General features: G+C 28.4%; 1 protein-coding gene across 1 annotated transcript; it reads left to right on the forward strand.

Moving 5' to 3' along the window:
- Positions 1-8300: 8300 nt before the first annotated feature.
- On the forward strand, positions 8301-11800 carry LOC123295970 (myosin-G heavy chain-like). The gene is made up of 5 exons (XM_044877431.1): positions 8301-8498; positions 8900-9564; positions 9646-10179; positions 10538-10813; positions 11475-11800. Exons 1-5 carry the CDS (start codon positions 8386-8388, stop codon positions 11798-11800), a joined length of 1914 nt encoding a protein of 637 aa, XP_044733366.1. The 5' UTR covers positions 8301-8385.
- The last annotated feature ends 2679 nt before the right edge of the window (positions 11801-14479 follow it).

A 14479-nucleotide genomic window follows, 5' to 3' on the forward strand; every position in this document is an offset into this window, starting at 1 on the left:
TCATTTATATTTTCTTTATTAATTGAAAAGTCATTTTGTATATAATTAATATTTGTTAAATTTTAATTTTTTTTTTTTGGACATAATATTGATGGACTGAAAGTACTTTATGTAAGTACAATAAATGAACGGTGATAAGACATATTTAATGACTTTAAATTATTAAGAATAACTATTCATTGTATTTATATTATTATATATATTAATTATTAATATTATTTTATTAATTAATTAAGCACCCACCTTTCATTCACTTACTTTTCTCATATTGATTTGACTGTAGCACAGAATTTATGTCATTTCTTTTTTTATTGTATAAAGTCGTCATTGTTTAGTGATTAATTTCTAAGTATTATTAATTATATTTTGTAACTTATAATAATTATTCTTATTACATTACTTTTTTTAATTTACACACTATTCTTTCAAAAGAAATTATATATTCTTTGAAAAACAAAAAATGTATACTTAAAATATTATGTGTCTCTATTGCATGTTCCATATTAAAGTATTATAGAAATATATCCTTTATTTTTTTGTCAGTCGATAATAATTAATAACTTAATTTATCGACATACGCATATTATGTATTTTAACTATGTTTAGTGATAATATATAAATATTTAGAAAATTGTGAGTAAAAAAAAAGTTAAATGTATTAAAATAAATTATAAGTTTAACCTGATAATTATTTTGTTTTATTACAACCATTCCTTCACAGATAGTTAGCACATCTTCGAGAGTTAGCTCGTTCTCTTGCTGAGAAAATAATCTTTTGCAAATTATTAAATTTTTTATTTATTTATTTTAATACATAGTAATAATTTCAATATTATACCAAGCCTTTAGTATCAGTATAAGTCTAATAATTATTTTGGAGAAAATTTTTTTTTAAAAATATTTTATAATGTCTCCCTAGTTTTAAACTTTTTATTTGGAAGTTTTTTATTCTTCAAAAAAAAGGATTTGAACTGTGGAAAAAATTATTTTTACTTATTTTTTTTATTGACTTTATTAAATTTCTTTAAAAAATCATAATTTATAAATAAAAATAATTTTTGTCAGCAATTAAAAGCAATGTTTTACAATTAGAGAATACGATTTGACTTTTAAAATTAATGAGACAATTTAAAATATCTTAAAAATAAAATTTTTTCCAAAAACTTTTATTTTGTATGTTTTTAAAAATTTGTAATCCTTAACACTAAAATGAAACCACAAAAACACCAAATCAATAAGCAACATGGTATCCAATGACCTAATTTTTCGGAGAGTAGATGTTCATGCGATATTGGTGGTCGATTGGAAGTAGATGTAGAAATTAATAAATTTTGAGCTTGAAATCCATTAAGCTAAAAATTTATCTTTTATGATTTACCAATATTTCTACATATTATTTAATGCATCTAATGATTTAATTATCTTTTAGTAAGAACTTCAGACTTGCATATTTATTTTCTGGTAATCATCGGCTGAAATTATAGCTGATTAGCTTCCCTAATGTGCAAATACTGGCATATGTCAATATAAAGTAAACACTTTTTAGGTTGAGGATTTTAACTATTCTACTTAAAATCGAAAAACTAGTTTTGAAAGAGCAACAGAGACAATTAAAAATCAGACAAATATTTTATTTTTTAATAATATATTACGAAAATATCCTTTCAAAGGAAACAATAATTTCTTCGGATTGCTTTACCAACACTTTGCTTTGCTCTCTGTTGTATCCAAAAACAATTAATACTTAAAACCAGCCAGTTTTGGAACATATACTAAACGTCTTCAACTATTTTTGAATTAGGACCTAGCTAACCACAAACTAAGGTGGTCCATAAGTCTAGGTCTAGGTGGTTTTCTGGATTTTAGACACTTGGAAAAAAGAAATACACATACTTTAATTTTTCCACATACTTAAATCGTACTAAAATTTTTATATTTCCTAGGAAATATTAGCTAATATTAAGTTAATAAATAAGCTCTTTTATAAATTTAGCAAACTCGATTTATTCAGTTATTCGAATCTTGTTAATCATGGCGCACTATCTTATAACAAAACACAAATTTTTATCAATCTTGTTTAATTCTGTTTTTCTAATTTTTTTAAATTATATCAATAATTATATTAGCAAGTAATTCACCATAAAGTTTGATGGTTCGAAAAAATGTACACATCTATTTTACTTGTCCTACAAGATACCCATTACTGTAAAAAAAAGGTCCACCGTGTATTTTTTATGTTTAATAATTACCTGTTTTTTGGACGCATTAAAATGTTGTATTTCAGGCTGAAGAGGTTCGTTTAGTAATTCTTTTGCAAAACGTTGTGGTGTTTCATGTTGAACTTTCCTCTCATGTATTGCATTTAAGTCAAAAAATCCTTCTTTTATAGCAGTCAAAGTCCTTATTGCCGTTTTATCGTCTGACAAAGATAACCTACGGATAATTTTATTTTTGTTTTCAAAATTTGAGCAACGATGAAGATACTTATAAAATAAATTTATAATTTAAAACAATCTAATATATTCCCGTATGAACATTATTTGCAAGTTTATTGAATAAGTCGTTCCTTCTGAAACAGCCAGAATGTATTCGAAGATCCGATTAGTGAACAGTGTTGTTTCAGCTAACCAAGGCTCGAGAAATGCTCTTACTAGGTTAGTAAGATAGTATGAAAGGTTCACGACTTACATGAGCATATAATTTCTAAATTACCACACTTAAAAAAAATAGCATGGGTCATTATTTAAAAAATAATAATATGCATAGTAATTAATTTGATTATTGCGTTTTTAACTTGACCGCTTAGTCCCAACAAAGTAGTAAATAAAGAAGTGAAAGAAATGCTACGAACATATATAATTCTCGAAGATAATTTTCTAATAAATCCAATCGTTTTTGTTGCTTTAAGCGTAAAGCTTGTTCGTGTAATGCTTGCATCTCAAGTCTCTGTATTCGGTAAGCCAATGTCTTAATCAATTTACAACTATTATTCATTTTACTGTGTTTTCCACACTTTGAAATTAATTCAAATGAATCTCTTGATAACGATTTGGACAAATAATGACCGTTTTTTCCGCTTACTATTTTAGTGATTTCTTCTCGATGTTGTTGTAAATGTGATTTTTTCTTGTTATCTTCTAAAAAATAAAATGAGTGTGTGTCAGTCTGATTGCCTATGGCATCGTAGCTCCTAAACGGATAAGTCGATTTTGATTTATATGTTTATTTGAAAGGAAATGTGATGGAGATAGTTCTAAGCTATGTTTCAGAACGGTTTTTCTGGCGTACATTACGGCAGATATGCTCTTCTTCCTTGCTCTAAACGCATTTTTTAAAGATGAGTACCTGTCAAAACATTTCCTTCTTAGCCCGTCAGTTAGTAACGAATGTTTTCCGTTGTCAAAAGCCTGGCATTGATAAATGTTGTACATTAGTTCAGCACCGCACTTTTTTTAAATAATGATGTCCATTAGGGACACACTTAGGTCGGTCAAAGGGCCTATTTTGATACCTTTTATGTGTTTTACCACCTTTTCAGCTCCTAAATTATTTTGAGAGATTGAGTATACATTTTCTTACTGCATATATCATGCAATACACTTGCCCATTACAACTATTAAATTAATATGTTGTTCTGAGGCTTGAAGCTTGGACAACTTTAGCGGGAGATAGCTATCTCCAGTACTACTCAGAGAAAAGTGTGGTTCTGGACTAATCTACAATGCCACATTGGTTTCAGGTTTTTGGCAGCTCGTTTAGGTCATATGTATGTTTCTACAACTTTGAGGATAGTAAGACAGGAATACATATGGAAAAATGTATTCCTGTCTTATCTACAATATAATAAGCCAATGCCAAGTTTTGGTAGCTGACGACCATTCAAGTGTTACTAGCTCATGGGCTATCACTTGGGCATAATTTAAATTATTGTTTTTATATACTGCAGATTACCAAAAGTTTTTTCATATGTAAAACTTGGACACCCACTCAAAACTCGGTCAATTTTTGATCGAATAACTTGATAAAGCTCATCAGAACTACTGGGACATGATTTTTCCGAAGATTTCGTTGAACCAATCTGTGATATTTTAATACTCTCTGCATTTGATCTACATATTTCCATATTTAATATTTTCGTTTTGTTTAAATGAATTTGTTCTAAACTCAATTTATTATTTTTCTCAAAGGTTAGATGGCAATTATCATTTTTTATTTTGCTAGTAAATCTTCTATCATCTTTAGTAAAAGTATCCGTATAAATTTCATTTATTTGTAAACGATTCAATGATGATGACGAACTTTTTGTGTTGTTGTAATCAACATTCTTATTCATTATTAGAGATTTTATTGACAGTACACTGCAAATATTCTTAAAACTTGTTTCTATATCATGGAACTGTAAATTAGATTTTTCATTTGATTTCAAAATATTTTCTTTTATGTTCGTACCTATAAATGAATATTGACATTAAAAATTGACAGCCAAATAAAAAAATTGAAGGGATGAAAAAGGGGATTAAGACTTGATTTAAAAACACAAAGCTCTTACTGTCTTGTTAGTCACAAGAATTGGGAATTTCATCAAACAATTTCCTCATGTAAAAATCGATTTATAGCGCTTCAAATACAATGATTGCTAAAATTCAAGAAATGGAAAATATTTCTAAGCACACTAGTCCTTCAGAAATTGTGAGAATTTCTCTCGTCACAAGAATAAAGTTGTAAGCAAAAAAATATTAACTTCGGAAATTTTTCGGCCTTTTCGTATTATTTCGTTAGTTTAATATAAGTCGTACTCTGGGGGTTTTGGGGTTTTGTTTATCACAATCATTTCTCAATTTTTCACAGTAAGAATCTAATTTAACGTCACTCACCTGCCCGTTGACTAGCCGTTTGACAATATTCAGTAGAATTGTAACAATAAGTCAGAGGTAATGTTTGCGATTGTGTATCTGTTGTTGTCCTACTGATTTTCAAATCACTACCAGTTTGTACACACTCGTTTCTAATGGATAACGGACTCAATGTAACGGTATTTACAGTATTCGTTGAAAAATTGCTTAAATTCCTTTTCCGTGGTATTTCTTCATTTGCTAGAACAGGTTCGTTAAATACCAACAATTTATTCGCTTTATTATTCATTGCTAACGCGTTATTCGTACGTTTATTTTCATTGTTAGCATAAGTCGAAGGATTAGTTTCATTGTTACATGTTATTTCAGTCTCTACAATAATATTTGGATCATATGATAATGGTTTTAATAACTTATTTAATCTTCTTTGTGGGAGTGATCGTTTTGATAAATTATTCAATTTTAATTTCGATGATGGAATTTCATTTTGTCTCATTGATCTTTTAGTTGTTCTAAAATTATCATTTCCTTCAATAACCACGGATGATCGTTCCAATGACTTTAATTTATCAGAATATGTCGACTTTTGTTTCATATTTTTAACTATAGTTGTTGGTTTTAAATATTTTTTATATTTTATCGCAATATCTTTTTGTCGTAGTATTTGTGTACGATTTTTGCTTGGATATTTATTGGATATATTTGATGGACGTTTGGAAAAACTTTTATTCCATTTTAATTTATTCGATGATGCAGTGTAACTTTTTAAGTTTAAGCATGAATTCGATTTACGTTGTGCTTTATTTAAATTCTTTTTGGATTGATTACTTTTGGTGAAATTCTCAATCATTTGTTTATCAATCATATATTTTGATGGTGTTGTTATTGATTCTGAAGGTTTTAATAAATTCTCAAATGTTTTTGATATGATTTGTCGGTTTATTGATGGTACACGTGAATTACAATAACGAGTTGCTCGTTCGAACGTGTTTCTTAATTTTTTCAAACTTTTCTCTAAATTAAATTCTTTATCATTTTCATGACTATTTTCGTGATTACTCAGATAAGATAATTCATATGCGTTATCTATGTCATACTGTTGCCTAAATTCAAGAAACATTCAGATAATTGTTTAATATAGAGGGTGGTTTTTTAAACTTGGCATATGCGTGAAACTCAAAAAGTAAGCTGAATCGAAAAAAATGCTTCAAACTAAAAATGTTAAATCCGCACATCTTATACGGGTATTGAATTCCATCTAACTTTTCCGGTACAATTAAAACCCCCCTCTAATTCATAAATGGCAAACAATAGACGAAGATTAAAATAGAAAGTTGTTCTTTATAAAAATGCAAACATTTTTTGTTTGAAACATTTTTTTCTAAACCGAATAGTTTAGAAGATTTCGTTTGAAAGTTTTTGAAGATTTCGTAAGATTTTACTTGCGTGACACAACCACCTTAACGGATGGGAACATATTACTAAAATGTATGAAAAAATCATAGACACATACTCTCCAGTTAATACATCAATTGAAAAATTTACACCAGTTTTATTCGAATTAAAAATCTTTGTTGTTTTGTCCGCGGTACTCATAAAGGGATATTTTTTTGTGTTCAACTTAAATTGATTTTTATCCATTTTAAAAGGTATAATTTTAAAGGAGGCCAGAATATTTTTATTTATTCATATCTTCACTAATGATTTAATTATTGAATATTGATTCGAAAACTTTCCGTTTAACTTTTGTTACAACTGTCAATTTTCCAACCTGAATGTTCTCTTAAAATCTACAGTGAAATATTACTCCCATATTCCGACATATTGCCTCGTTACCCTGGTTACATGCTCGATACATAGGCTAACTATTTTATATACAGGACAATTGTGTAAGAAGTTCTCCATTTACTACCTAATCGAGTACACCTTACCTAATTCCAACAGCTGGTTTTTCCCGCATTTTTTTATGATCCGCTGAAGGGCAAAAAATCGTTTATACAAAAGTTGTAGGCATAACAAATATCTACAAAATGAGATCCGACGCGTTAAAATTCATTTTGTAGTTTTTTTACAAATTATGACTAAAAAAATTATATGCAATAATCCATTTGTTTATTAAAAAATCACTCTAAACTCACTCTACCTAGGCTTATTTTCTTCCTAGCAAAATTAATTGCAAAAAAGTACTTAGGTACTTACCAAACGAAATTATAGTCACGTAAAATAATTAGGACAGAATTCGATGAAACACCAAGAAGAAATTTTAGCTATAGAAGTTTTGTTCAATTTAGAAGGGATTAATGATAAATCAAATTAAATTAAGTGGTTCATTTGTTTCGAATTAATCTCTAGAAAAATCTGAAAATTTCCATTCTCATACAAATAACTGCAATAGGTATATTCATATAGCATCTAAGTGACTCAGGGGAAAACATTTTACTTAAATTTAATTTATAAATTTTAATATAAAACATATTTTTTGAAATATTTTGAAAGATAGTTTTTGAAAATAAATAAAAATTAGGTATTTCAAACAGTATATAAATTCTTATTAAAAGTTTAAACACAAAATATTCTGATTTAGTTTTCTTTTGCTTTTATATAATTAATTTTTTTATTGAAATATATATCGATAAATCATTCATTTATTTTATCAGAAGTATATATTATAAAAATTATTAGCATATGTTCTACGAATTTGCTAAAAATACTTTTTATTATTAAATGTATGGTAATAATAATATATCGTATATGTAAATATAATATTTCTACGCAGCCGTTTTATTCAAAATGATTGGTTTGTCACGTCTTTAAAATTAACGAACATTAATTTCAAAATCTGTAATTTATTTATATATTTTTAAAATATGAACCTAATTAAATTGTTCATTAATATAAATTTATAGTTCATGCCCTAATTAATAAATCATTTTCGATTATAAATAATTACGAAATTATTTCAAGCTTTTAAAAAGTGAAGGTTATAAAATTTAAAAAAACTTCCGTTAGCCATATGGTAACGGAACCTTAGAAAAGGCTAAAAAATGATTTTTTTTTGGGAGGTTTAAGAAACCCTCGGTAAGTTTGGGTACGGAAACCTGAACACAAATTTCAAACATATCTAAGAATACTTTCCATTAAATTGCCTTTCAAACGAATCAAAAAAAATCAAAATCAGTTCATGCGTTTAGGCCTTACGATACCACATACAGACAGGCAGGCAGACACACATACACACATAGCGTTGAAACATATAACACCACTTTTATTTTTGATTCGGGTATTAAAAATATATTACTTTATGGTAAAAGTTTTTGACTTTGGTAACTCGTCAAGTTTTGGAATTTTTAAACATTTTACAACGTCTGCCACAAATATAATATAAATATTTCCGTAGTAACATAATGAATTGAAAACCATTTTTGTTTAATTGTATAAATAATTTAAAATGTAAAAAAAATTTTACTAGTGAATTTTATTACGAAAATTTATTGTAGTTTATGTCGCAAAATTTTATGGTATTCGTGCATAAATGCAGGAAGCATCTCAGCCTGAGCCAAAAGAATGGAAAGGATTTTTATCTAGTATGTTTTCTTCATTATTTTGGTTGCAAGAAAATAGATTGACGCCAAAGAATCGTTGCCCGTAAGATTTATTAAATATCAATTATTTGTAATTGCGGGGTTCTAGGTTTATAATGTGTTAACTTATTTATAGATATGAAATTTACGTCAAAATTAATATCTTGTGAACGAAATTTATATACAAAATTTTTAATTCCAAACATCACTTACAACTCTCCTATTTTTTTTTTAAAATTATGTCGAGATAACTTTTAATATCGTAAATAATAGCTGATAGGACAGTCAGTTTTATGAATGTTTTGAATGGAAATCGCGAACTTTGCAGCTGATTAGCACGCGATCTAAACGACTAAAAATTGCAACCTAGGAACCTGAGTCTAGGAAAAATAGGCCAAACATGTCCATTCCTCTCATGCTAGAAATACCTTAAAAGCAAGTAATTTAAAATAAATTTTTTTTCAGCAAATGTAATAGACCAAAAGTTCAAACTTCACCGTTTGAAGTACGTTGTAATTGTTCAGTTTTAGCTTGTAAGGAATCTTCTGCAACACCAACAAAGCAATACGATGATAGTCAAGATGATTCTTCGACTAGTAAATCATCAATAAATCTTGTTTATAAATCATCGCCAATTACATCAAAACTATCTGCATTATGTAATGATGATTCTTTTATGAAATTAATAATAAAAGAATCAACAACAAAATGTTTACCAATATTACATAACACAAATCATCAAGAATCATCATTTGATGATTTAAACATACCTACTTGTAAAGATAGCGTGCATATTTGTTGTCATTTACATAATGATGAAATGGTTTTAAACACTGTTGAGAATGATGATAATACTGACGATAATGCTAGTACTGACGATAACGATGCTGCAAGTAATAATGAGGATGGTAATGATGATGAAAGCACTGATGATAGTGACGATAAATGTCAAGCAAATGCTGAAAGTTATACTCAAACAGATATTGTGAAATCAGGTGAAAGTAGTTGTGATGATAGTTCATCAGATGAAGAGAAATCATCAGCAATGAATTTGGTTCTTAAAGATAATAGTAAAAAAATTATCGAAATATTAAGTTCAAAATCTTCAACTTGTTCATCATGTGAACATGGTAAGTGGAAATATGCATTTTTTAAAATCTACGAAGATAATATTCGAATAATAAGAATTATTCTTGTTTTCATTTGTCTAGGTGTAGTTGAAGAATATGGAAATAAAAGTCAACAAGAATTTCCAAATACACCATCCATGAAATGTTTATCATCTGTTGAACAAATCAAAGATGATATTTTATTACGATCATCAATTTTATCATCATGTTGTGATCGTCATAATTTTAGTAATGAAAATTGTTCATCACAAACAGATTCTATTACATATTCTAATAATAGTTTGATACCGCACCCTTGTGGTACACCACCTGAAGAATCATCACAGCCAAACATAACACCACCGTCAACTAGTAATAGGTCTGCAATCCTGAAACCAAGTCGTATACCAATACATAAATCACGATTGGGTAGTAGAAGAAATAGCAGTCGTGATGTCTCCAGTACAGCTACAAATCTTGTATCTGGATCGACAGTTACGAAAACTGTGAATTATCAGCAAACATTGTTCAATGAAAATAAAAATATACCAAAAAAATTAAATCGCGGTGGTGCTGTGTCGACACCACCATTGACCACTAATGTTTATAGATCATTCCATTTACCGTCACAATCAAGTAGGTATCGAAATATGTAAAAATACTCTTGAGAAAAATACGTAAATCATCCAACGACCGTTTTCCCATAAGACCAATATTATATATGCCTACTTTTGAAATCATTTATTTATTTAAATGATCGGACAACCCCCCTCCTAAAATTTTCAGAATTGATTTAGGCTTAGCCCAACTACATATTTTAAAAAAATCAAACCTTTTACCCAAAATTGCCCTGGCTGATGTACATCTTTTAGAAAAAATTGAAATTTGGACCACAGTATCAAATTCTACGGTTTCTAGGATCACAAAAAGGTGATTTTCAAAATTGGAACTAGGAACCTTTTTATTAATTTTTCTATTTCAACCTTATTTTCAGAACCAAAAAAAGCAAGTCAATCATATTATAATGTAACATCGGGCAATACAGGATGTAATACGTGTGATGAAAAAAATTCAAAAACAATAAACATTCATCAGAATCGTCATTCGGACACAAAACGTAGATCATCGATTCCTACCTTCAACCAAAAACAGGCGGATAATTCTAAATTAATAAAATCAATACACCATCACAAGGATAAAACCAATAGCACTAATGTGCAAACGAATGTTGATAAATCACCATATTCAAAATATTATGATATTTATCCAGGTTAGTATTACCAATTTTATAATGGATGGGAAACACTTAGGCAAGCTAAGATTCATTATGATTCTTAAGATACTTAAGACCCATTGTGATACCTAAAGCTACCCTCTTAAAAGATTCTTCAACCTTTTAAAGCTTTTTAAGAACAGTAAAAGCCAGCCAGTTAATAGAAATCGTTGATCAAAGGCAGAAGACATGAGTCATTATTTCTTCCTCCTGCTCACTATGAAAGCTCTAAAACAATCGCGTTGTAAGGACCTCGGTATAATTACCTTATAAAAGCCGTCACCGGGCAGTTATAGCTACGATCATAACTCGAATAGAAGCCTTTAGTTTTGACCATATTTATCTCTCCCCACCCAAAATTCATCTTTCTCGGGATGATTCTATTCGGAAGTCGCTTACAGTTCAGTTCGCAAACAACAGAACGTAAAATTATATGAGGAACGTGATCTGTTGACTAAATCGAATCCGTGAAATCCTTAAACTAAGCCGTGAGGAAATCTTTATTGCTAAAGTTCCGAGAGGGATTTTGAACACAATTATTGAACACAACTATTCCGCAGAAACTTTTATAAAAGAATGTATACATTATCAAAAAAATGGATAATTTCTTTGATAATGTAAACACAATAATATTGTTAATTTTATCCCCTTAAACTAGGTTCACAACAAAATAATTTAAATGATACAATGATTCATCTCCAGAGGAAACCAAGTATCTGTAGCAGCCTTCTTTCAACAGACAATTATATGGATGATGAAACGATATTAATAATAGAAACATTAATACCAAAAGATTATCATGTACTTCATCATACTGACAAGGAGACAATTATCAATAATCACAATATTAATAATCATACTTTTAATACTAATAATAGTCGACAATCAAATGATAAAATTTCATTAAGGTCGCAAAAAGTATCAAGAACATATTCTATTAAATCGTCAAAACCATCTACGCCAATCGAAACGTCAAAAAAATAATGCCTGTGTATTGATTTTATAAAAATTAAAAATTATTAATAGAAAAGATGAATAAAAGGTTTTATAGGACGTTTAATTTTTTGGGAATTGTTTAAAAAATAAAATTTTATAAAAATACTTATTTTGTTTAGGATGCCAATTTTAAGTATTGTTTCTTTGAACAATATGTTTTTTAGTAATTGGAATATGATATTTTATTTAAACATAAATTACTTGTATTATTGTATGAGTAAACGTTTTTTATAAAAATGTAAATAAATATACGATGTGAATCATTTTTTTTTTAACTAATAGAACTTTACTTTGTTAAGTACACCCTATATCAGGAGCGAACCTATACATATAAACAATTAAAGTAAAAATTTCTGATCGTTTATTTATTAGAGTAAGAGCCAGCGCTCTAAACATATTCAAGTAATAAAATAAGACCTGTAATTTAGTGCATTATAGACAAGAGTAACTAACTTCTATATTACCTCTAGTTATTATTAATATATTCAACGAAATATCACTATAATATTTTAATATTTTAATATACAAGTCGAAGGTAGTGTTTCGAAAGAAAATTTCAAAAGCAAAATTCAGTGAAATAATTTCATAATCATGGAAGAAAATGTAGATTGTGTATTTTGTGCATTTGACCTTCTACCGCATCTGACCCTTCGGATTGGTCTGGCCTTTTCAATATTGACTTCAAATGGTCATTTTAACACTCTGTGTAAATTTCAGCTTTTATAATTTAACGTGAGAGAACTCGGGTACTGGGTACCTGATACCTACCCAAGGCACCGTTAGTCAAGATTTGTAATCCCCAAAGATTGTTCCCTACACCAGTGAGAATACGCAAAAAAAAATTTCAGCTTCTATACTTTAACGTATGTCTGGCAGGTGCTGGCTCTTAGTCCACATAAGCCGATTGTTGCATATTCTTTTATAAATAATATATTCAATATAAATCATTGGTTATTGATAAATGGTAAGTAATCAGGTGGTTTAAATTGGAACTACTGAAAAAGCAGTCCACTTCCTGTTTAATAGTACAAATTTTTATTGCCAGTTGGTGGAATTTATCTTATTTGAATATTTTCATTGGCCTTAAAAATGGTAAGTACAAGTATTGCCATCTAGTAATCGAAGTTGTAACTACTGAAATCGGATCTTATTCTGATTTCAATTAGTACGAATTAGCTACTATTAGATTATAGCCAGTTGGCGAGTTGTTACTGCCAGTTATCAATTGGAGAATTAGTTGTTATATCATATTCCAGTTGCATTATCTTCAATTTTGAGATTAACTAACAATCTATATGTATCATTTCTTCATGGTAATGTATAAGCATTAAATATTACACTTGGCGTTTGTATGGTTTATGGATTTCCAAGTATGGGTATAAGCGAAGTAAAAGTGGGAAATAATCTCATCGATACCCTATAGTCATTGCAAATACCATTTGAAGTTGTTGCTGGGCGGTCAGAGAAGAAGATGTTTACAAGAGAAACGTGTAGGGTTTTCAATGTTTAAATCACATATGTACATTCTATGATGCTATTCCCTAGAATAAACTGTAACGATTAGATATTGAGAAGTGCTTTTTCAGGTACAATCGGTGGGAATGATTCTTGGTATATTAGGTACCATACATCAGGTACCATGGTTCATTAGATTTTATCGATAGTTATTTAATATTTAAATTCTGAAAAAATAAAAAAATAGTGTTAAACAAGTGAAAACAATCAATTGACTGAGTTAATTGTTGAAATACCATGTAGACATAGTGTTGACTACGCAATCGTTTGTTTTCCTGATATAGGTACATACAAAAATTGTTTATTCTATGTTTTTCGAGAGTTCAATATTCCAGAAAGATATAAAAATTTATATACTTTGGCATAATACTTAAATATAGAAACCAAAACTATTTCGCCTTAATTCATATCTCGAATAATTTCTCTGCAATATACACACTTTTCCTTAGGGATATCATTCCCCCCAATCTCCCCAGCCACTAATGTATTCGATCAAGATACCTTTTCTATATATGTAAACCCAGTGTAAAATATATTTGTCATTCGAAAATTTGTATAGGATGAAAGTATTAGAGCTATTGTTTTTAACTAATTCTGCTAAAACATTTTTTCGCAGCTTAAAGAATTTACCAAAAATTTTGAAGAATGTACATCATCTTTTGATCATAACATTACTTAGCAAATAATCAGTACAATGCACTGTGCTTTAAACAAAATAATATATACACAGTAAACCAAAACTTTATTCTACATAATCAATGCATTTATTTATAGTTAAATAATTAGTTGACCAGACGCTACGCTGCGGCCGTATGTTACAGGCGTCTCAAGATTATGCAGAAGCCGTATTTATTTTTAGGCTGTATGGTGTTGTATATGATTGTATATTAAATATAAAACGTTATTATTTTGTAAATGAGAATTTGTGTGGCGCGCGGACAAAACTTTTTTTATTATTATAAAATATAATATCTATACACTTGACTTTTAGAAAAGCTTATTTTAATTTTAATATATGTTAACATTTGTTCTAGTTCAGTTCAATAATAAAAAATTTTTGTATTTTTTATCAAGTTTTTCCACATTCGTTATAAATAATTCAATAAAATTAAAAAAAGTATTTATTTCATTTTATTTATTAATTTATTATTA

Source organism: Chrysoperla carnea, chromosome 3 (genome assembly GCF_905475395.1).
Source record: "Chrysoperla carnea chromosome 3, inChrCarn1.1, whole genome shotgun sequence".
NCBI classification, from domain to species: Eukaryota; Metazoa; Arthropoda; class Insecta; order Neuroptera; family Chrysopidae; genus Chrysoperla; species Chrysoperla carnea.

What these genes read in the sequence shown, in the direction of transcription:
- LOC123295970 (XM_044877431.1), top strand. Translation starts at nt 8,386, where the DNA reads ATGCAGGAAGCATCTCAGCCTGAGCCAAAAGAATGGAAAGGATTTTTA. An exon ending in TTGTTCATCATGTGAACATG is followed by an intron (nt 9,565 to 9,645) that starts GTAAGTGGAAAT and finishes TCATTTGTCTAG; the next exon opens with GTGTAGTTGAAGAATATGGA. An exon ending in ATATTATGATATTTATCCAG is followed by an intron (nt 10,814 to 11,474) that starts GTTAGTATTACC and finishes CCCTTAAACTAG; the next exon opens with GTTCACAACAAAATAATTTA.